This window comes from Natrix helvetica (assembly GCF_964273705.1).
Source record: "Natrix helvetica genome assembly, chromosome: 2".
NCBI lineage: Eukaryota > Metazoa > Chordata > Lepidosauria > Squamata > Natricidae > Natrix > Natrix helvetica.
In genome coordinates, this window is record NC_138552.1 from 198240655 (window position 1) to 198266325 (window position 25671).

A 25671-nucleotide genomic window follows, 5' to 3' on the forward strand; every position below is an offset into this window, starting at 1 on the left:
ATTCAGCATACAGTTCTGTCTCTCTTACACTGATACTTAACCCAAGTAACTTACGTTTTGGTTTGCCAAGTCAAAATATGACAGGGATGGTGGGATTACAGCATTCTTCTCGGGATTCAATAAACGAAGACTCTTCGTTCCCCGATTAGAACCATGGTAGTTTTGACCTCCGTATTTAAAGTCTTTCTCGTGATAGGCCCATATTACTCGTACTGTGCTTTCCTGGAAAAAAGGAAAGCTGCTGCTGAGTTATGTAAAGAGAAAACTAATCCTATGATCACAGCCTACCTGAATATATTTTCCATCTTGCAAAGGTTTGGGGAGCATATGGCCCTCCAGATGTTGCCAAATTAGAATTGCTTGTAGTTGCTATCAGCATGACCAAAGTTGAAGAACACTGGTTCAGAAGTTCAGAAACCTCTGATGGGTCACATGTTTCAAATACTCTTGATCACACTTCTATATTAATATACGTTGTAAATGTATATTATTTCAACTCTGAATGGGATTATTAATTCCCTTTTCTAATTTTACATTTTGCTTTTGTATTTTTACTGTAAATATTTTGATACAAAAGTAATTTGTCCTTAGGTAACGTTACATTTGGTTTACTATAGCATACTCTACACAGGCTAGTATGGCTGTCAGGCTGTTATCTAGAATAGACTTCAAAGGCCCTATAAGTTTTGTTCTTAACTTGCCACATCATCTATATATTCAAATTCTGTCCCAGGAAATTCCTCAGCCCTCAGCCCAGTTCCCTTGTCCAGTTGTTTCCAACTCTAGTGGGCTGTACTCATCTCCATTTCTTAGCCAAAGAAGCCAGGGTTGCCTGAGGAAACTTCCATGGTCATGTGGCAAGCATAACGATACGCCAAGGCACATGGAATGTTGTTACCTTTCGACCAAAGTGGTACCTAGTTATCTATTTGCATTTGCATGCTTTCGAACTACTAGGTGGGCAGGAACTGGGGCAAAAACATGAGCTCATCTCATAGTGCAGAACTCAAGTTTCAAACCTGGGTTATCAGCTTTTCAGCTGGCAAGCTCAGTGTCTTTAACCACTGAGCCATCGTGCCCACACAATAGAATAAACCCTCACTGAATTACAGATCAGAAGAGACATTTACATTGTATCTTTCCTAATCAGAACATACACCAAAACAGACTGTTTATTATGGCATAATCAGCATAATGATTAGATTGAAAACAAGAAGCTAATATTTAAGCTCTCTCTCTTCTTCATTCTTTTGTCTAATTTAGATTCATCATTAGCATTGCCCTTTACCTACCGTTAGGCTCTTGTCATTTGGGTCACAAGTATGAAGCTGCCGGCTGAAAGCTAGTATTGTGTGAGTATTATTTTCCATAGCATACTCCAGATGGTAATCCTGCTGAGAATCTTTTTTCAGTACTCTGTCTGCATTTGTGAAGCAATCCTGTTCAAGATAGAAATCAAAACATTATCCTGCTGCTCTTCTTTTTAAAAGTTCTGAACTCCACAACCTTTTCAATTTTGTGGGAAAGAATGTGTTGTTAATTTTCCAAATAAATACTTTATACTAATCAATGAGTGAAACTTTAATTATTATTTTTAATCTAGCCTTTTGAATATAATTAACATTGCATAAAGTCCACATTCAATAAGTGTTGTATAATAAAAGACCCTTACCTAAAGAGGTATCTATTTTGCAAGCATAAGGGTATTAGTGGACTTAGCAAACATATATTTGGGGGGGAAAATATGATCCCCAAGAACAAATTGCAAAAATAGTGTATCTCTGCATTACACACTTTCAACATGACTTCATAGTGATTTTTTCTGGCTATTACATAATATGTGCACAATTTTTTTTGTGTGTGTACTTTTTTACTGTTTTTCCCTATTGGGTGGTGGGTAAAATAAAGAAATATAATATTTCTACTGTAATTCTAAATCCATTTTCTTAGTTCCCAGGCACTTATTTATAAGGGGATAAGCATACCACTTATTGTGATCCTAATATATATACTCTCTAGAGAGGAAACATTAAAATGGAACATGATATTGTATACCGCCTCCTTTTGTCAAACTATGGAAATGTTTTACAGAGTCTCCCTGCTGTTTCAAGGATATATTATCCTAGTCCTCATTGTAGCAAAAAATGATATTATGAATAAGCTGCGTTAATAATGTACTATCGTTAACCTCTTCACCTCTGAATTCTGTGTTACAAAGTGCAGCTGCTTTTTTCACCATCCAGTTCACTACAATTTCAGCAACTCTTGTGATTGCCATTCCAAAAACACATTCCATTGAGATTAGGATGATAATATTGCTTAATGTTCTTTTTAAGAGTTTTCAAAGAACTTTATGCAATTGTTTCTAGTTTGCATAGTGACCACACAGAGATATAAAATTTGCAGATGTTTTAAGGAAGTGGCAAAGCTACCTTTTAAAGAAGTGTTTTGTTTTTAATGGAAATTTGCCTAAAATTAAATAAATATCTATGTCTTAATTTTAGATGTAAATAAAAGGAAACAGCTGTGGATGTCTCCCCTCCCAAAGCTTTTAGGCTAAGTGGACGACAAGAAAAGATAGGCAAGATCAATCCCCAAAATCAAAAGAATGGAAATCTATGGGCAAAATGAAATTTCTAGCAGCCTTTTGTGGTAAGAAACTTATTTTAGCAATTGTATTGCAAGTTTGTTTTTATAAATAATAATTTGACATCATACTAATTGTAGTAGTCAGAAGTAATTTGACACTACTGATTGGTAGAACTTCAGAGATGCAACTTTTTATTTTAGTCACTTCCCTGATAAGCAACCAATTTATGTTAGATTATCTATTTTTTAACCTACCTGTAATTAGGCAAAATTAAACTCAATGTACATATTATCTTGAATGGAATATTTATTGTCACCACCATTTTGGTGCTCAATAACATGGGCCCATGCACATGGCAATCTGGGTCACTGCATTCCAGATATTTTGAACAATTCTCATTCATTGCAGTCCTCATTTTATAGGCTGGAAGATAAAACATCTGGAAGACATTGGGCTGTCTATTTTGCAAGACAGTTATCTCTATTATGGTAAAGTTAACGTGTTATGTAGCAGTTATTGAAATCAACCTATATACACACATTCACATACAATCACAGCCTACTATAGACAATTCTAGGCTGCTGGATAGAATGAATGAATCAGATATGTTTCATTCAATAGAAGTCATTTAGAAATTTCAGTAATACACAGTAAGATGATTTTACAGATCATAAAAATTGTGGTGTATAATTTCTTATAGATGAAGGCATTGAGGCGGAATTGCTTCTCACATGCTGTGACCCTGCACTTGTTCTCTTAAAAAGGATTTGCAGTTGATATGGTTTCTGATTACTGCTATACAAAATGGCAGGGAGTAATTTCTTAAGGATGTTGCAAAAAGATGCAAATAAGTTTTATTTTATCCCTAAAAAAATGAGAGCACAGCTGCAGAAGAAACCTTGAGGGAAAAAAAATGACAGCTGTCTTCACAGGCCTGAACAGGTGTTTTATACAGAGCAAAAATCCTCTATATCCATGCAACCTACCGCAGATTTTGCCTTCTTTTAACAATGAAATCAGTAATTAGAAAATACTGTTTAGGGGTCTCTAGAAATAAAAGCTTACTAAGTTTATCTGAAACCTTGATTAAACCAATTGTATGCTGCATACAAGCTTTTATGCTAGCAACATTTTAATTATTGGACTGGTACAGTGGCTGCTATGTTGGGTACGGAAGTAAGAAACCTTTATGAATCTAAAGAAAACTATGTGGCATCATACCATCCACCATCTCTGTAAACCAGCATTCTTTTTTGCAATGGTGAAGCAGATCCTATTACTGTAAGCTCAAAGCAGGGTGTAAACTGAACTGCTTTTTTCTTCTGTTTTCCAGCAATTGATGAGTACCTCTGGCATCAGTTGTTATTTTTCGCTTCCACAACTTGTAGCCCATAGTGTATTTCCATGAATATAAATGAATGTATATGGAGATTCCCAGTCATCGAGATCATGGTTTGCACAAAAGTGCTTTTCAAAATGGAAAACAGAAATGGAACATAATTTCTTTTATTTACTGGGAATCTTCCATTCAGTTTCATGTTTTTACATGCCAGTATTTTAAATCAGATAGAAGATTTGCACATACTAACTTTTTCTACATTATGCAAAATTGTATGTATCTTACTATTTTTTTAAAAAATAAAGTACTAAACGTTTTTGAGAATGTAGGATTTCTAACAGAGCTAAATATCCATTAAATGGCTACTGGGATTTTACACATTCAAATAATCTATCAAAAATATAAATAATATATGTCAAATATAAATAGAATGTATGTAATTATGATAAAATTTGCATACTGATTCGTAATACTGATTCATCAAACAACAGACTCTGCACATTGAGGAAAAATTCAAATTGTGGTTTGGAGACTGAATGAAAAATTAATCCCATCAAAAATCTATTTGTTGTACTGAAAATTCTTTAGGCATGATCCAGAGCCTCAGGTGGTGGTAGTGACAATGGAAAACTGAAACAAACCTAGTGGTATGTCGTCTTTTCCATGAGAATAGAAACCTAGTCAAGTAGAAGTATTTGTTCATTTATTTTATTCAATTTTACATCATCTATCTTACCTAAGCAACACTGGGCAGTTTACAACAACGTACAATATATTTGTTTCAGTTGTTACAATGCATTCTACATACAGCTGCTTCTGAAAAAGTAGTCAAAAATTCCAGTTTGCCCAAAATGCAGCAATTTTTGTGCTAACTATACATTCCATACAGAGGTTGTATTCAGCAGGTTCTGACCAGTTCTGGAGAACCGGTAAATACCACCTCTGACGGCCCTGCCCCCATCTATTTTCTGCCTCCCGAGTCCCAGCTGATCGGGAGGGAATGGAGATTTTGCAGTAACCTTCCCCTGCCATGCCCACCAAACCATGCTACACTCACCAAGCCATACCCACAGAACCGGTGGTAAAAAAAAATGAACTCCACTATTGATTTCATCTGGGGAAAATAAGTTACCTCAATTGCAGACAGAATCCAAAAGTCAAGACGTCATATATATGTGGTTTTCTTGGTAAAGTACAAAGTACCTTATTATTGTTCTTTTCCTGGACTAACCCTTTACTCTACAGCCTTGATCTTTCTTGATAGCCCTTCATACCAATCAGGTCAACTTAGTTTTTCATGATCAACCAAGAAAACTCTCTCTCTATATATATATCTTATGTAAAGCACCAGAAGTGAACCTCAACCAAAAAACAATTTTACATTGCTTGCATTAAATAGTGTTTTTGGTGATGGCATTTAAAGCACTGAAACATCTATGACCAGGATATTTGAAAGACTGATTCTTATTTATGAATTGGTTCTTGTTTGTTCAACTTCTGAATCAACTTGTTTAAAGCAGGCCTTTTGGTATTAGCACTTAAATGTGGAATTTGTTTAGTAAAAAGCAGTTTTCATGTCTTCCTTAACAATTTTCTGGAAGTTGGTTCCTTTCTGACATATGTTCAGTCTATAATCTCTCTAATTAAGAGGTTTTTAAAATATTTTTTTTGTTTTTCAAATATTTTTGTTCTACTTCTGTTATTCACAATAAAACTGCTATAAATCTGTGGAGAATAAATGGTGATATTTAGACTTTTATTTTACATTTTCTCTAATAATCCTCAATTCAGAATTTGCCATTTAATTTCACATTAGATTGATTTTTGATTGATTAATTTCACATTAGATTGATTTTCCCTGAGCAATCCAAATTATTTTCTCTCATTAGTTACTAATGAACTACACTTCTAGCAAGTATTTTCCAAAGTGGGCATCATTTGCTGACTTTGGATGTCATCATTTTGAAAGATTCTTTGTTTCCATTGTGCAGTTTTAAAACATCCATAATTATTTTATTTCAATGTTATGTGAATTTTGTTTTAATGAGCCAAGATTATTTGTTATTGATTCATAAATAGTTAATTATCCTGAATAGAATTATATGAATGAAAACAGAAAGATTTAAGCCCACAATATTTATTTGATTATTTTATTAAAATATTTTGGTAGAATAAAAGCCTGGCCTCTAGTAAAAGATTAGCAGATAACTTTTAAGATTATCAATGTCTATAATTGAAATGAGTTACATAATACTGACACTTTCTTACACAACAAAAGTTAATTTAATGGACCTAAAGAAGGAAAATGTGGCCATTAAATCTGAGTTTACATCACTGTTGCTGTTTTTTAAAGTTTTATTTTGCATTTTACATAAATGATGTAAATTAATGCAAATAATATAAATTAAATCAATTGTCTGGGCAGAGTTTGGAAAGTGGTTGGGCCATAACCTCTTAGACATGATCAGACAAAATAAATAATGAAAAGCTTTTTTCTAGTTTTAGCGTAACAATAGGCATCAAACTGACTTTTTCTGCCAGTTAATTATGCAAATAGAATTCAGCTAAGCTACGCAAATAGAGATTTACTCTTTGCTTGTTTCTGTATTCAAAGGAATGTAGTGAATTGCCTTGTGGACTAATTGTTCTACTGCTATGAAATTAACTTTCTGCTCTGCAACATTATTGCTTCTGTTACATGACAGCCAAACTTAAAATGTAGCCACAACTAAATTCCCAAAAGAGTTAATCAAAAGCTTTAACTAAACTTAGCTGGCAGCCTTTCATAACTACTACAACTGTGAAATTCAGACCTGCTTCTCCCCCTGGATATCTACACCACATAGATAGAATTGTGTCTTCTTTTCACTCCAGATATTTCCACCAAGTAGATCGAATTGGGTCTTCTTCTCCCTATGGAAATCTGCACATATTATATGGATGATTCATTGTATCATTCTCCTCTTTTGTGATTTTGCATCACCATGGAACATACAGTAGCATTCTTCAGCAGACTGGTGTTCTTTAACTTAATCTTTGGTTAGTAGATATTTTGCTTCTTCTCTGGTTCTGAATCCACTCAAGTTAGCTCATTTCCTCTCCCTCCATGAGAAACTCAGTGCATTACCTGCCTTTGTCTCAGCTCTCTGTCTCTCCCATAAATGCAGTTCGTATGTCTTGGAGAGCGTACAATGGTAGATGTAGATATAGATACAGATTAACAGCATTGGAAGGGACCTTGTAGGTCATCTAGACCAACCCCTCACCCAAGCAGGAGACCCTACACTATTTCTGACAGATGGCATCCAGAGTCTTCTTCAAAGCTTCCAGTGATGAAGCTCCCACAACCTCTGAATACAAGGTATTCCATTGGTTGATTGTTCTTATTGTCAGAAAAATTCTCCTTATTTCCAGGTTGAATCTCTCCTTGTTCAGTTTCCATCCATTATTCTTTGTCTGGCCTTCAGGTGCTTTGGAAAATAGCTTGACTGCCTCCTCGCTGTTACAGCCCCGCCCCTCCAATATTGGAATCCTGCTATCATGTCACCCCTGATCCTTCTCTTCAGTAGACTAGCCATGCCTAGTTACTCCAGCCATTCATCACATGCTTTAGCCTCTAGTCCCCTAATCATCTTGGTTCCCCTTCTCTGCATTCTTTTACGTTTTCCATTCCGTTGTAGATCTTGGTTATTTCTGGAGTGAGAACTGAATACAAGTTTTGCCATTACATCCAAAATCCATTACATGGATGTCTGGAGAACCACAATTTTACTATTACAATATTACAAATATAAAATTCTATGTAATTCTAATATACAGTACATAGTGGGTAAGGGACTGATGCAGTGTATTGAATTGAATTGACAAGAGGAAGAATTGTGTGATTAAGGAATCTCATCATGTTTAGAAACATATAAGGATACATTTAAATTAAGCAGAAGACAGAGACTCCTTTGGGGCCAAAATTCCCAAGATATCTCACAGGTTAAGAATGACCTGTGCATGCATGGTATTTCATCTGTTCTTCAAACATCATGTGCAGGGAAGCATAACAAATGATGACTTCTTCTAGAAAGACCCTTGCACTAGCAGAAAAAACCAATAGCTAAGCAGTGTTAACATGCCTTAGCTGGTGCTTGGTTGTAGATATTGCATGCCTTTGGGGAACACACTGAATTTTTAAGAATCTTTTTTTAACCTCACGCTAACATGCCAGAAAAGATTCCTAAAGATACAGTGAGTTTCCCAAAGGCGTGCAACCAAGCACCAGGTGATATTTAAAATGTGTGCCACTGTGACATTTCTCCTTGTTGTATCTTTCTGTTTCTTTGCTAAAAACTTCTTTGTCAAAAGTATGTTTAAAAAACAGCAAGGAGTTCCATTTATGGCTTTTCACTATTTAAAATCCGATTACTCCTTAATAACATATCAAAATGATTTCCATGTGTATACTGTATTTGATAAGCAGCTGTTCTTTATTTGGGGTACCAGCAAACTAGTGAATGTGATGAGTATAACATTTTTCATATGCCAGTGAAGAGCTATTCACAAAATAATCCTCAAATGTATTTTTATGTTATAGTTCAACAGAAGGCCCTTACAATGCAACCTTCTTAAATAAATCACACAAAACCCGCATTCATAAAGAAGGATTACTCTCTGAAAAATGGGAGCTACAATTAGGGATGCACAATTCCAGTCCAGAAGAAAGAAGATTTGACAACGAAAGAGAAGGTTAAGAATTGAGCTGCAGAATGGAAACTCAAGGATGTGCAAGTAAGCCCTAAAGTTTTTTAATAGTAAAAAAAAAAGATGCAAAGTTTAGAGCTGCCTTGAACATTCTTATGGCAAATAGTCTGTAAAAAAATTACTTTGGCAATATTGCATGCATAATATAACTACAAGCCTGAACAGATTAAGCAATTTCTCGGAGGCAGCACCCATATTTATCCAGCCAGCATCTTATATTTACCCAGCCAGCATCTTTCCATCCCTGCACTGTTGGAGGTTGGATTCCCTATACTTTAACATATTCACAATAACCTCATCAGTCTGCATCACATAATGACCTTAACACGTGTTCCTGATTGGCCTTAAAACAGTACATCATTCTATAAACTTTCACAGTATTTTCCCATTTGCTCAGCTCTGTGTTTTCCTTTGTTACACAGTTCACAAATCTATGAATCACACGTTTGACAGGCTCCTGCTATTTAAACATGGATCTTACACTTCCCAAGTAGTGCTAGGTTCCCACTCAGTAGTCCAGAATGCTTATCATTAATACACCATCCTTACTACCTCTCAGCCGTACTTTGTAGAATATGTTAGCCCTTTAGAAAGATCCTTTTTGTGTTTCAGTCTTTACAACGTAATTGCACCTTTCAACCTGATTGATCTATTTGCAGGAGGCAACAGAAGAATCCTTTAAGTTGTACTCTATCCTAGCAAATTTTAAAGCAGCAACCTCAGGTAGGATATAGTGACATGAAAAGGCCCCCCAAAAGTAATATTTATATTTTTATCACAACTTTTGCTCAGACCTGGGAAATAGATTCCTTTTAAAAGAACAGTCTGGTTTGTTTATATAATTGGTATGTATCTATTTGTGTTTCTATGTATGCATCAACTACATTCTTCTTGTGTAGCAACTCATTTTCCGGTCATAAATGATCAAAAATTACTGACACATTTATGTATTTATTTATTTATATCCCACCTTTATTATTTTTATCGACAATTCAGGGCAGGAACATACATAATATTCATTGCTCCTCATGTTCTCCCTATAAAACCCTGTGAGGTGAATTGGGCTGACAGAGAATGACTGGCTCAAAGTCACCCAGCTGGCTTTCAAGGTGGGACAAGAACTCATGGTCTCCAGGTTTCTAGTCATATTTCTGTACTAACTGGCTGCAATGAAAAGAAAAGTCTCTTCCTCCAGAACCAGCATGAACATTGGAAAGAATTTTTTTTCTTCTATTAGTAAATGGAAGCTCTTTTTTTAATTTAAAAAGCTAACTTGCATCTCAGAAATATAAAATGGCCATCTCAGTGATATAAATATTTTATTTCAGAATTGATATGACCTGCAATTACCTTGCGGCAGAGATCTGCCTTTTTTAAATTCTACCGAAACAAGGAAAGCACCAGAGATATTGATGACATTATAAATAGCAATTACAACTAGTTGTTTGACTTAAGGATAGAAATAAATATATAACTAATGAGAAAATGTGATTAAATATTTAAATAAAAAGACACTATAATCAATGCCTATTCTGAAAACATCTGGAAGTTTATTGTGAGCACTCAGTGCAGAACTGAATCACTGAAGTAGATGGACTGAAGAACCAAAATTCACTGCTGCATTGTATCAGTATCTGACTTTAAGATAATATTTCTAAGGACACAGCTTATATTTTCTTTAAAAGTTAATTTTTCACAAGTCTAGAATTTAGTTTCTATGCCATAGGTCTTTTAAAATGCTCTTTGAAGAAGCTAGTACCTCCTGGTTTATTATTTGTTCAGTATTTTTAGGAATCATTAATATCACTGAAAATGTAGATAAATTTGCAGATGCCAAATAGAAAAAAATGATTCATTAATGTCAACTAATATACATCCTAATACTGTCAGTCTAAGTTAGAGTTGTCATTATAGAGCTAAGCAGACAAAATGCTTTTCCAGGTAGTTATATTTGCTCAGTTTATGTTAGGATGTCTTGTGAGAATCTCACTTTTTAGAAGTACCATATATCCAACCAATCAGCTCTTCCCACTTAAAACTATGAACAAAAATATGTATTAAATTACTGTATGGAGAAAAATATCAATTAAAATACATAGCCATCCAACTGTCTTTAAGATAGGATTAGGTTAGTGTTACTATGGTTCTCTCATTTTGATAGAACCTAGCTGCTAACTGAGCTATAACCGCAGATCATTGCACTAAGTATGGAATTGGTCTGAAGTTGTATCTATATTTGCTACTTTTCTGCCTAGAGCCATTTAAATTAATAGAGATTACATGGTACTTTATATTATGACCTCAAAACAGAGGTTGGACTAGATGATGTTTGTAGTTGATTCCAACTCCACAGCTACATGATTCCAAGATATTAAATTATGCATTAATTCAGTCCACATATGTGTTTACCATATAATGTAAACATTTATAAGTTTGAACGCAAATTAATTATTAAATGAGAAAGGCAGACATTATTCAATTAATTTGCTCTCGCCCTGGGGCCACTATCAAAGACCTGGCAAACAAGAGTATCTCAAATTGCACAAACTTCTGGATGCACAAAGACAAATATTATTAACAGTACCTATATTCATCTGTTACTTCTGAGAACCTTGCACATGAATACAAAATATATATCAGCTAAATGCTGAAGTGTGTAATTCAAGATACTAAGATAAGTCTGAAATTCATCTTTACTGATTGAAAACACGAAAGGGACACAATTGTTGCCAGTCGATATGTGAAATGGACAGGAAACTTCCCCTTGTAATTGTGGCTTTGCTAGGGTGCATGCTGGTCACTTTGCAATTAAATTTAGCCAACTCTGAAAGGCACCCACGGATAGAAGGAAATGATAAAGGAAGCCAGTTGTTATTGTTAAAAATGGCTTTCACTCTTTCTCTGTGCCAAGTAGCATAGGATTTCAAGATCTTGCCTGCAGAGAGAGGCAGAGAGAGAGAGAGGGAGAAGAGGAGGAGGAGGAGGAGGAGGAGGAGGAGGAGGAGGAGGAGGAGGAGGAGGAGGAGGAGGAGGAGGAGGAGGAGGAGGAGGAAGGAAGGAAGGAAGGAAGGAAGGAAGGAGAGAGGGAAGGAAGGAAGGACAGAAGTAGGGAGGGAGGGAGGGAGGAGAGAGAGAGAGAGAGTCATCATAATAGTCAAATGTAGTAGTTGTGTTGTCTTTTTATTGACCATGCAAGAAACTTATTAGATTTATATGCATGTGTGCATTTAAATGTCTCCACTGGAAATCTGCTTGACACTAAAGGAATAAACATACTGAGGGAGGATGCTGGACCAGCGGACAAACGCGAACGTCGGAACTGAATGATGTCCCACCGCCTCCGTTGTTAGCTGCTCCGAGTCCAATAATTCAAGTATTAAGCTTTACGAGCGAACTTCAGGTGGAAACAGGAGTTATCTCTGAATATACTCAAAATGCTAGCAGGGTAATAACAAACCAAGACCGAACGACTGACTCTTCCTTCCCGGCTTACGCTCGCCTGGAGAAGAGAAGGTTGACCTCCCACGGCCCCTCTCTTCCCACCCCACCCCCATCCTCGCTGCTCACCTGCAAATAGGGCTTGCCCCGGTCGAGGCCGCCCACCACCATATCCGCCGAAGTCATTGCTCCTGTGGAGGAGAAGCCGAAGCCCACGTAGCCCCGAGTGCGCACCTCCAGGCGGAAGGCGATGGTGTCGCCCTGGTGAGCCCACGAGAGCCGGTAGCGGGACGAGCCGTCCAACACGGCGCTGTGCGGGTAGTGGCGGCCACCGGACACGGGCGGCAAAGCCCAGAAGAAGAGCAGCAGCAGCAGCTTCAGCCGCCAGCAGCGCATCTTACCCTCCGCGCGCGCTCCAGGACGTAGAGTCGGACTTGGCGCCAGCGCGCCCTTTACTGAGGGCCCGGACTGCGCTTCGGCTTGAAGCTGCCGCTCTTGCCGTCGCCGCCTCTTCACGCCTCCCCAGTCGCTGAGCCTCCTCATTGGCGGGAGTCTCGCCTGGCCTCGAGGGCTGAGCTAGGGAGAGGGTGGCGCAGTTGGAGATGGAAACCTAGACGTGAGCGGGAGCCGTAGGACTCAGAAGCCACCTTCTGAGAGGGGAAAAAGCGGGCAGCAGCTGAAGATGGGACGGATACCCCACCGCGGGAAAGGCTGGCTGACCGTCCTCGATTCTGGAGAGAGTCAGCAGAGATATTTATATGAGAAGAGATATTCCACTCCTCTGCTGGCAGCAGAATACCTTATGCCACCAGACTTGAAATTTTGGGCTTAGATAATTTAGAACTTCACCGTCTTAGATCCGACCTAAGCTAGCACATAAAATTATCTGCTACAATGTCCTTACCTGTCAATGAATACTTCAGCTTCAACCACAACCACAACAACACACGAGCTCACAATAGATACAAACTTATGGTAAACCACTCCAAACTCGATTGCAGAAAATACAACTTCAGTAACAGAGTGGTCAATGCCTGGAATGCACTACTTAACTCTGGTTTCTTCCCCAAACCCCCCAAAACTTTAATCTTAGGCTGTCTACTGTTGACCTCACCCCATTCCTAAGAGGTCCTTAGGGGGTACCAGCGTGCCTACCGTCCCTGCCCTAATATTCCTTTCTATTCGTATTCACTTCATGTATTCATAATCATGTCTATACTTATATCTGTTATCTAATCCAGTGTTTTTCAACCTTGGCAACTTGAAGATGTCTGGACTTCAACTCCCAGAATTCCCCAGCCGCTGGCTGGGGAATTCTGGGAGTTGAAGTCCAGACATCTTCAAGTTGCCAAGGTTGAAAAACACTGATCTAATCCATGCTTGATGAAATAAAATAAATAAAAATAAAAAGCTTCTTCAGAAAAAGAAGCTTTCCCCTTCTCCCGACTCTGGGAAGTCTTATTTTGCATCATAAAGCACAGTGCAACAGGGCATCTTTATCATTTTACTCCTGCACATCACGGGGCGTAAGCCTGATCCCCGAGTAAGGCGGCCAAGTTATTTTGGCACCTGAGGCAGAAAATTCTAAAAGCTCTTTTCCTGTTGCCTGGCAAGCAAATAATAAAAAAATAAATAAAGCAATTTGCTGCCAATTCAAGGGACGGGCTACCTGTTGAACAATCCTGTAAAAAGGTGAAATTAAGCAGAGGGGAGGGGGACAGGAAAGATAGGCTGAATATTATTATTATTTTTTACAGAATAATAATAATAATAATAATAATAATAATAATTTGAATTTATTAGCCGCTCCCTTTCCAAGTAGGACTCGGGGCGGCGTACAATGGAGCATATAAAACATAGAAGATGTATCAAAACACATAAACGTACATACATACAAAACACACATACACGGAGGAGGTAACAAATTACATCATTTAGACAGTTAAAAATCAGCATTAAAATACCCCAATTGTAGGAAACCCAATATGCAATTAAAAATTTGACATTTAAAAGACAATTTAAAAAACAGTAGGAGGAATAAGAGAGATTACGATTGCGATTGAGCCAGGCCAGATAATTGAAAGAGGTGGGTCTTCAGCTGTACACGGAAGGAGCGGAGATCGGAAGTAATCCTGATGTCACGGGGGAGGTCATTCCACAGGGCTGGGCCCATCACAGAGAAGGCTCTGCTCCTGGGTGTCGCCCCCCGGCACTGTTTGGCGGACGGCACCCGGAGAAGTCCCTCTCTGTGTGAGCGAATTGGTCGTAGGGATGTGTGGGGCAGGATGCGATCCTGCATGTAACTAGGCCCTGTGCCATGAAGCGCTTTAAAGATCATAATCAATGAGGTGAAAGATTCAGGGGACTCATTGCCTCTTGAAAACAACATCAGTCTTCATACTGAATTATAACAGATTAGGCACCATAACAGATTAACAGAGCTGGAAAGGATTTTGTAGGTCATCTAGTCCAACCCTTCGCCCAAGCAGGAAACCCTACACCATTTCTGACAGATGGCAGTCCAGTCTCTTTTTGAAAGCTTCTAGTGATGAAGCTGCCACAACTTCTGAAGGCAACTTCTGTTCCATTGGTTGATTGTTCTCACTGACAGAAAATTTCCAAGTCCCAGGGCTACAAGGAGGGTGCAATGGCATGTGGGAATGATTGTCAGAGACAGGGGGAAGAGCCATAGCTTGTGGCCATGGTAAATATTTCTGAAGAGCCGCTTTCTGGTTTCTTGGGCTGTAAGGGTGACAAGGGAAGAAATACACTTTCAGACTTGCAAGATTCTATGAATAAAGTAGAAGTCATTCATCTGGGTTTATTTCCTATCTGGACTTGACAGAGAGGTCCAGAGGCTCAGAAGAAACAGATCAAGGGCCTGTAATGGAAGAAGACAATGTAACATTACTATGAAATCGCTCTTAAATTTTGTGCTGCAAGGAGAAACTTTCTTCAGATGTTGGGTTTAGAGATTTGGCATGTCAGATTCCTTCTGTGGAAACCCAACAAGCTGATGAGCAGGTTAGGGCATAATCAGTGTGATTCAGAAGAGGGACTTTAGCAAAAAACAAATAATAAAAAACCTTAGTACCAAAAAATGAATCAAATCATGACCACTACCATTTTTACTGGCTGGGCTACCATCCAGACTGTTTACCACTGTTCTAGCATTGAATTAACCATGAGGTAAGCTGCAGTCTGGACAAGTCACAGCATATCGTGCAATTACACAGGGTGGAAACATTTCTTATTTTGACATTTTATGCTATTGTATCTTGAGAGCTAAAGACAGGTCATAACAGAGTGAAAGCTGCATCCCAAAAGATTTAAGAAAAAATCCTGTGAAAAATCCTGATTATGCATACTCACCTTAACTGCTAATTAGGTGCTCATTTCTAGCTTTACCTACCTAGTAAATTGGATACCAAAGTGGTTTATTCATCACTATTTTTTCTATGCAATGTGTATAAAATATATGAGAATCTTAGTGCAAACACACTAAGAGAATTTTTAATGTAACCATACTCTGAATAATGTTAAAGGTTAAGAATGATGAGAGTTCAGACACTATATTTGACTATTGGAAAATTCAAAGGATGAAATCAAGCAAAGCAATGTTTATTGCAGAAAATTATGTGGTACTGCTATAAATTCTATGAACCAGAAAGGGCTGCTATGTATAATTATTTTTTACTGTCTAAGACGTAGAAGAGTTACCTTAAAGTCATTTATTTTTCCAGTTATTCAAACAAATGTTGAAATCATAACTGATAGCATCTTGGAAAATTTCTAAAGCAAATGCTGAACCCAAGGGCTAGCAAGCTGTTGAAATTCACAAAAGCACCAATTGTGTAATAGAGGTGTAGTTTTGATTAGACCAGATGGAAAAAGAAGAAAACAGAAGGTGAACTGCAACCATTGATTTTTCCAATGTATGTTGCTCCACCAGACTTGAAGTAGGATTTTCTTTTCCTAGAGCAGGGGTGTCAAACTTAAGGCCCGGGGGCTAGATACGGCCCACAGAGTGCTTAGATCTGGCCTGCGGGCCACCCTGGAAACAGTGAAGGACCAGTCCGCGGTTCCTCTGCCAACAAAAAGGATCTCGAGGAGGCCGCTGGCAGAGGGCTGCAGGAGGCCATTGCAGCTGATAATGGGGCCTAGGAGAACTGCGTGCAGCCCCCCACTCCTAAAGTCTGTTTTCACTGGCAGAGGGCTGCAGGAGACTGTTGCGGCTAAAAACTGAGCTCAGGAGCCCATGTTCTCTGGCAGAGCACTCCGGTCACCACAGTGATGTCAAGCTGGCTACTACCACCCTGACCATGCCCACCTTGCCCCTGTAAAAGAGCGGCCGAAGGATGAGGCCGGACGAGTTCTGAGGCAACTCAACAGGCTTTTATTAGAACGAGCAGTCAAAACTATATACAGGAAGAGTTCAGCACCTTTCCCTCATAACTATTTATACAGAGCTGTCAGGCAGGGCAGCCAATAGAACGCCCTGAACAGCCCGCGCTCAGCCAAGCCGCGTCTAAGCCAATCAGGCGCGGCTCGGCTGTTGCTGGCTGTCAGGTGGTAAGTCGATGATAGAACAGCCCCCCCCCCGGAGGTCAAACACAATCCTGATGCAGCCCTCTATGAAATCACATCTATTCTAGAGACCATCAGGATCAACTGCCTTGTCAGAAGGAGGAACAAACCAATATCTCTGTCACCACATTAAATAAAGCTTGTTTTAACAGCACATTATTGAGTTACTATTCTTATGATAAAACATTCTGTAAATCTTTCAGCTGAACCTATTTAAGAAGTTGCTTTATGATGACTTAGCCCATCCCATCTAGTGGAAGCTGGACTGTCTGGAAGTGGCTTTCCAAGGTTTTAGTTCAGAGATGTGAGTGGCAATATCATATCTAGGCACCAGGATAGCAAAATGATAACACCAATATTCAGCAATATTTTTGCTTTGGGAGAAGAATGTTAAACTTAGTACTCAGGTCTTGTCACTACTGTTTACTCTGGCTCAAACAATCAAGAGCATTTAATGAAGGATTTGTTTTGCCTTCATTGGGGAAAGAGGAGGGATTCTTTTGATTCTACTTTTGTGAAAACATTATGTTTTCATATTGGTCCTAGTTAATATGAAGTGTGAGGTGTGATGCTAGTTCGCCTCGTGGTTCACCCTGGATAGCACGGAAGTGTGAACCGAACGACTAGCAACAATTGTCAGCCACACTACATTGAAGAATTGACAGTTAATGACAGTTGGCAGTCAGACATCTTTGTAGAACTCCTGGCTCTCTAAATACATGGCAATGGAGCCACATTGCACCACCAGCTCTACGAAGGTAGGAAGCCTTAGTGAAGGAGTATAACAAAATTACAACTCACTCAACAGCTATCTAATAACACAGTGGAATTACAACTCACTCAACAGCTGTCAACACACAGTGGAAAGCCAAATGGGCTGCTGTCATAGATGACATACATAAAATATGCCAGATTTTGACCTTCCTCGCCAGCATTGGTCAACTCTGAACAAGATCTGTACCCAACATGGTGTCTGCCAGTACTCATTGTTTAAGTGGGGTCTTGTCTCTACCCCTCAGTGTGACTGTGGTGCTTCTCAACAAAATATTCATCACATACAATACAATACAATAGCAGAGTTGGAAGGGACCTTGGAGGTCTTCTAGTCCAACCCCCTGCCTAGGCAGGAAACCTTGTACCATTTCAGACAAATAGCTATCCAACATTTCTTAAAGACTTCTGGTGTTGGAGCATTCACAACTTCTGGAGGCAAGCTGTTCCACTGATTAATTGTTCTAACTGTCAGGAAATTTCTCCTCAGTTCTAAGCTGCTTCTCTCCTTGTTTAGTTTCCACCCATTGCTTCTTGTTCTATCCTCAGGTGCCTTGGAGAATAGTTTTACTCCCTCTTCTTTGTGGCAACCTCTGACATATTGGAACAGTGTTGTCATGTCTCCCTTAGTCCTTCTTTCTATTAAACTAGACATACCCAGTTCCTGCAACCGTTCTTCATATGTTTTAGTCTCCAGTCCCCTAATCATCTTTGTTGCTCTTCTCTGCACTCTTTCTAGAGTCTCCACATCTTTTCTACATCGTGGCAAGCAAAACTGAATGCAGTATTCCAAGTGTGGCCTTACCAAGGCATTATAAAGTGGTATTAACACTTCACGTGATCTTGATTCTATCCCTCTGTTGATGCAGCCTAGGACTGTGTTGGCTTTTTTGGCAGCTGCTGCACACTGCTGGCTCATATTTAAATGGTTGTCCACTAGGACTCCAAGATCCCTTTCACAGTTACTACTGTTGAGCAAGGTACCACCTATTCTGTACCTGTACATTTCATTTTTGTTGCCTAAATGTAGAACCTTACTCTTTTCACCATTGAATTTCATTTTATTAGATAGACACAATGTGTTCGGATGTCCATCAAGAGCTTACATCGGCCCAGTGTCTGATTTTTCCGGCATAGAGCATCCCATCCTTGAATGGCTGTGTGGACCGGACATTGGCATTTGAGCTACTGTAAGTCTATGTATTTGCCATACACCAAATAAATAAATAAATAAATATGTGACATGCCCAGTTTTCTTCCTCTATAATGTATTTTTCAGTTCAAGTTATATTACCTGGTCTTTTTCACAGCAATCAATTTGTGTGATTGCTCATGCAACCACATGATATTAAAGGGGTGGGTGAACTCTTATGCGTCTTTTCTTGCTGTCTCCAAAGTCTATTTCAATTAAGCTTATCATACACTTCCAAATCGAACAGGTTCAATTTCAAAGAACATTTAATGTTTTGGAGGTGGGTTGAGGGGGAGGGGAGAAAAATTACTAAGACATCAAGAATAAAGGCATTTTTGGCAGAGAAGTTGCAGACTAACCAAATAAGTATGGAAGGAAAATATACACCTCATTTGAAGTTTGAATTAGTATTTTTCTACAAAAGGAAAGGGAGTTTTCTTGCAATCATTTTAAAAAAAACCTGTTTATTTATATATTATAATTATAGTTTCCTAACTCTAAGTGGTTTACAATAGAGTTTAAAAACAAAGTAATCAAAACAACTCAGAGAAATCAAACTCTCAGTGTTTCTTCAGAAGAAATTATCTTAGCTACCTAGCTGAAGACTGATAGAAAAATACCAGGTCCATTTCCAAGAAGACCACAGCTGGGAAGGGTTGCTTTGATATTTGATTGTGATTGAATTATCCTAGGGAATGGGATCTTGCATGTACCCATTGGCCAGGCATACTCTATCTGGACAAGATGATTCCTACAGAATATAGAGCCAAGGAATATAGGTCAAAACCAGTGCTGTGAAATGTTAATAAAATTTTCTGACTCTTCCTCTTGTTGCCATCAGCTTTGAAGTTACATTATATTGTAAATATCAATAAATACATATATACACTTTTTTCTGCTAATTAATTGGAGCAGTAAAATCTGTCTACTAAACAATGCAATTTTAGAGTTACCAAACTCTTTTTTTTATTTACCCCAACAGAATTGGATGGCCTCCAAATAAGTTCAAGTCATTTTTGAAATTAGGACACAAAGACAAGTAATATATATATATATATATATATATATATATATATATATATATATATATATATATATATATATATATATATATATATATATATATATATATATATATATATATATATATATATATATATATATATATATATATATATATATATATATATATATATATATATATATATATATATATAATTTAAAAAACCCTTTTAAATTCATTTCTGATTTTGTTTCAACTGGTAAAAGCATTTTATGAGATTCCAGAAACTGGTCAAGTCCTTAGTACTGAAATGAGAGAGTTCTCATCCAAGCAGTCTGAAGTCTGAATGCTAGCCTGAGAATTTTAAAATGTACTAGAAAAGGGCAATGGGAAACTGCTTCTATACTGAAAGAAACTTATAAGGAGATGCCCAGGAAATAATCAGAAATAAAGCTGACATGAAAAAAATTGTACCCAGTGAGCTCGAAACAACTGTGTTTATTGCCCTAGTTAACATTCTTGAAAATTGGATATCTGATAATAGGAAATATTATTTCTGATGTAAGAATTTTGCATGTCAAGAGTAATGTCTCATTTTATTTATTACAGGCAGGGAGGAAGACTCATTTAGTCCCTTTCTTTCCTAGTTTCCATTATAAAAGAGAATTATGACAGATCATCACTAGGGAAACATCTTGACACACTCTAGGGTATCTAGCTGAGTTCTTCTACCATGAAAAGTAAGGTACTTTTGACTTCCCAGCAGCCTGAAGAAATAATAAACTTAATCTTTGGCCAGTCCTGAATTGTAGGTCATAGCTGCGTAACCATGCAATCATAATCAAGAAGAAGGTTTTAATAGAAACATCTCTTATTAAACCAAACCACCACATCTCTAGGTATAAAAATAGATTTGCTGGGGAAAAAAGGAAACAAAAGAAAGCAGAAGAGACTTCCAATAAAATAATATAGTCAATGGGGTGAATCAGTTACTTATTATTTGCATTGCTGAGATTTTGGATCCAAGTGCACATTTTAAGAGAAGGGAATAGTCTGTAGCTGAATAATGGGTAAGGATATACAAGTAACCAATCATTGGTGTCATTATACAAATAAAAAGATGAAACAATTGTTTAGAAAAATAAACCATGAAAAGAAGACAGTGCTTAGAAATCAATAGGATTTTTTCTGTTATGTACACGATTCAAATATATACATGCCGAAGTGCTGGAATCAGACACAAAATTAAAATTTTGCAATTGGTCTTTTAGGTTTCCATTTGGAAATTGTCCTAAGCTGTGCTGCATAGACATTTTCACCTGAAACATTTCCTGTTCCAGGTCCTCATGACTTCATCTCAAACACCTTCATCCTCAGCTCATAGTTCAATGGAGCAGATGTTCTGAACATGTTTCTGAAACTTGAGTGTCCCCCGAGAATTTCAAAGAGCATTGCCTTCAAGCCAGCAGGCTTTTTCCACGCACTTGTTTCCTAGATATAAAATGTGTATTTCCATCAGAGGCCTATGTGCTAATTTGTTTAGATGCTAGCAAGCCTTGCAGAACTGTATCCAGTGAAGAGGGAAAAGATCTCTGAATAAAAGTGAAGGGGGCAAACTTCAAGATAATGAAGGGAAACGCTTTAAAATATTGACTGGATTAGAATGCTGCTAGAAGTAGGAACAATGCAGAATTCTGGGGAATATGTTTGACCCATTAAAGAGGATATACTGAATGGCTACTTAAATCTAAATAATTGAAAGATATTCTGAGTTCATTTATCAGCAGTAACCATAGTTTCTAGATTACACTATATACATATATATAATACAATAATACAATAATACAATAGTAGAGTTGGAAGGGACCTTGGAGGTCTTCTAGTCCAACCCCCTGCCTAGGCAGGAAACCCTATACCGTTTCAGACAAATAGCTATCCAACATCTTCTTAAAGACTTCCAGTGTTGGGGCATTCACAACTTCTGGAGGCAAGCTGTTCCACTGATTAATTGTTCTCACTGTCAGGAAATTTCTCCTCAGTTCTAAGTTGCTTCTCTCCTTGATTAGTTTCCACCCATTGCTTCTTGTTCTACCCTCAGGTGCTTTGGAGAATAGTTTGACTCCCTCTTCTTTGTGGCAACCTCTGAGATATTGGAATAATGCTATCATGTCTCCCCTAGTCCTTCTTTCTCTTAAGCTAAACATACCCAGTTCCTGAGGCATAAGGAAATTGTGCACACACAAAGAGAGACATATATGTCTCCATGTCTTTCTTTGTGTGCATACATACATGGAGAAATCTAAAGTAATTATCTGATATATGTGTGTGTGTGTGTGTGTGTGTGCGCGCGTGTGCGCGTGTGCGTGTGTGCATGTGTGCGTGTGTGCGTATATATATATATATATATATGTGTGTGTGTGTGTGTGTGTGTGTGTGTATGTATGTATGTATGTATGTATGTATGTATGTATGTGTGTGTGTTACAACCCCTGGTATGCCCAAATATTTATCAGCACAAATACAATGTATGTATGTATGTATGTATGTATGTATGTATGTATGTATGTACACACACACACACACACACACACACACATATATATTTGTGTTGTATTTGTGCTGATAAATAAATATTTGGGCATACCAGGGGTTGTAACACAAATACATACATATCTATATCTATATCTATATCTATATCTATATCTATATCTATATCTATATCTATATCTATATCTATATCTATATCTATATCTATATCTATCTATCTCTATCTCTATCTCTATCTCTATCTCTATCTCTATCTCTATCTCTATACATATACATATATACATATATACATATATACATATATACATATATACATATATACATATATACATATATACATATATACATATATACATATATACATATATACATATATACATATATACATATATACATATATACATATATACATATATACATATATACATATATACATATATACATATATACATATATACATATATACATATATACACATATATACACATATATACACATATATACACATATATACACATATATACACATATATACACATATACACATACACATACACACACACACACACACACACACACACACACACACACACACACACACACATATATATATATATATATATATATATATATATATTCAGAAGATGTATGTCTATATATCTGTGTGTGTGCTCAGATAATTAATATAGATTTCTCCATATAGTATATGTATGTGCACACATATATGGAGAAATATATATAATCAAACAATTAATATAGATTTTCCATATATGTATGTCTTTTGGTGTGCACAATTTCCTTATGGCTCAAATCTATTTACATTGACTACTGAAGGCAAATAAATTAGAATTAGTCTGCCACTAAGACCTTTCCCCCCAATCTTTCAGGCATTTCTTTAGCTTAAAATTGTCTGAAAATAATATGTCATTGCAATTCCAAATGGAAAGAAAGAAGATTAAGGTTGAACACCTCTGCCTTTCTGAGTAACCAATTCAACTTTTCAAACATATTAAAATTGTTTTTCTGATATTCAAATTTCCATTTTCTCTCTCTATCCTACATAAGGAAGAACAGATGTTCACCTTCTGTCATGGGACAGCTTTTCAGGTACCTGAAGATAGCTGTCATAGTGTCCCAATTCAATCCTATCTTCTCAAGCTTAAACATCACCAGTTCCTTCATTCCTCCTGAATTATGTAAACTTGATCAGATTCCTCCAATGTTCCAATCATAATGTAGGAAATCATAATGTGATTCCCTACATTACCTCTCTTCATAGCCTACCTCTCTTCATATCTCACCTCATCCTAAGGATCATGTTCAAAGACTGCCTCATTTCCATTAACAGGGTTGTTATGTGTCTTCCAAGGACACTGCCGAGGAGGAGAGCTCTCTCTGCCTTGGGAAACAAATATTCTAAAGCAAGATTGCTGCAAAATAAGAATATTGCTTGGAGCATGGCAAATGAGTTTGACAGGTATAAGACTACGCACGAGTGTGTGCATGCATGTACATATCCATCCCTCAAAGGCACAGGCAATGTTCATCCTACCCTGTTTTTACCTGTTTAACTGATAATATTTACAGCGGGAGGGTAAGAAAAAGTTGCTGTTGCTTCTTCCCCTTGAATATATGTCTGAAACTTCCTTTATATATGGAATCTGTAATCTTCCCCATACTGTAGTGGATGTTTGAATAAGTAGAGTTGCTGAATGCATAGATATCTCTTATAGACTCAATGTATGCGTATATGGGACCTTGCACAGCTGAACTCTACTTGAAACTCGTTTATTTACTTATTTAAAAAAAACCCAGCTACACAAAAAAAAGTGAACATAGGTCACTCCTGGATAACATGCGACTGAGATACCATTTTAAAAACATTAAGTATACAAATATGATAATGGCTGCGTTTTGGCCAATTAACCCAACCGTATTTCAGAGGTGGGTTCCTACCAGTTCGGATCGGTTCGGCCGAGTAGCTAGCAACTTCGCCTGCCATGCCCCCGAACCGGTTCTATCGCCGGTGGTGCCATCTTGATTTTCGATTCTGTGCATGCGCAGAACAATCTTCATTGCAAAAATGTAATTTTCCTCCTTTTCTAACGTTGTGCACATGCACAGACCTTTTTAGGTGCAAATGGGCACGTGCAAGGACTGCATGTTTGGTGACATTTGGCAAAAAAATTTTGCACGCCAAACCGGTAGTAATGCCAGCAGCAGCCCACCCCTGCCGCATTTTGCTCAGAATGCAACCTGAAACAACATGTACAGACTTTAGCTGGTTTTTTTTTTTTTTACAGGCTCAGTTTATAGTAATTTTGCCATTTCGTAAGTATGCCAATTATTTGGGTTAAGATGCACAGCTAAATAATCATATAGTTTTGCTAGGAATGGCAAAACCTAGACAATTTGCTAGGCATTACAGATGTGGAATCATTGTGTGTGTGTGTGTGTGAGAGAGAGAGAGAGAGAGAGAGAGGGAGAGAGAGAGACGGGAAGGAAGGAAGGAAGGAAGGAATAAAGAGAGGGAGGGAAAGGAAGGAAGGAAGGAAGGAAGGAAGGAAGAAAGAAAGAAAGAAAGAAAGAAAGAAAGAAAGAAAGAAAGAAAGAAAGAATGAAAGCTAGCTAGCTATTGGAAACTTCTCTGTAAGTGGGGGAAAAGACATCTTGATTTCATCGTTTTATTTTAAAATGTTTAAAGACAAAAGCCTTGCCAAGACAGCATACACTTATTACTTTCCCATGTTTGGGCTAAAAGTTTCTTAAAGCTTTTACTCCCTAACAATTACTTGAGGAATTTTAAGTGGAAAAATTGCAGGTAACAAAGGGTTAAGTAATTATAGCCCTCACTATTTTTTTTTCCTGTTCCAGATGGCTCTGGGGTTGCTGCAAGTTTGAGCAAAGAAATAGCCAACCTTAGTTGTTCATCACCAAAGATACATTATCTGCTCTAAAATATTTCATTTGGCTTGAGATGAATGATGATTTAGGATAATCTTCCTCAGCCTGGCACCTTTTGTAGGTGTTGAAGTACAGCTGTCATAATCCTCATTTAATAGAGATGACTGGAGATGTTGGCAATGTTGAGGAAACTAGGATAGGGGTGGGGGAGGGGTGCGAGAGAGAAAGTTTAGGCCAGGGGTGTCCAAACTTGAGAACTTTAAGGCTTGTGGACTTCAACTCCCATGCTGGCTGGGGAATTCTGGGAATTGAAGTCCACAAGTCTTAAAGTTCTCAAGTTTGGACACCCCTGGTTTAGGCAGTACTCATTGCAGTGAACTGTAAGCATCTTCCATAGCTTTGAAAGACCTACTTTAGGTCAACAATTACTACATTTTCTTTGCTCAGTTCTTCTTTAAATGGATAGAGCTAGAGTCAGGAAAAGAAAGCCTTTAATTTTTTTTTTTAAAAATGACAGTAAAATTTAAATTACAAATATTTTTAAATCAGTTA

At 37.5% G+C, this 25671-nt stretch overlaps 1 protein-coding gene across 1 annotated transcript in view; it reads right to left on the bottom strand.

Moving 5' to 3' along the window:
* Window positions 1-12659, bottom strand: part of MOXD1 (monooxygenase DBH like 1) — a gene marked incomplete at its 5' end in the record, with an annotated part of 35982 nt that extends 23323 nt beyond the window's left edge. The window contains 3 exons of the mRNA XM_081940804.1: window positions 55-222; window positions 1293-1439; window positions 12246-12659. Coding sequence (XP_081796930.1) covers window positions 55-222; window positions 1293-1439; window positions 12246-12659 — 729 coding nt within the window. The remainder of the gene's footprint in view (window positions 1-54; window positions 223-1292; window positions 1440-12245) is intronic.
* Between the last annotated feature and the right edge of the window lie 13012 nt (window positions 12660-25671).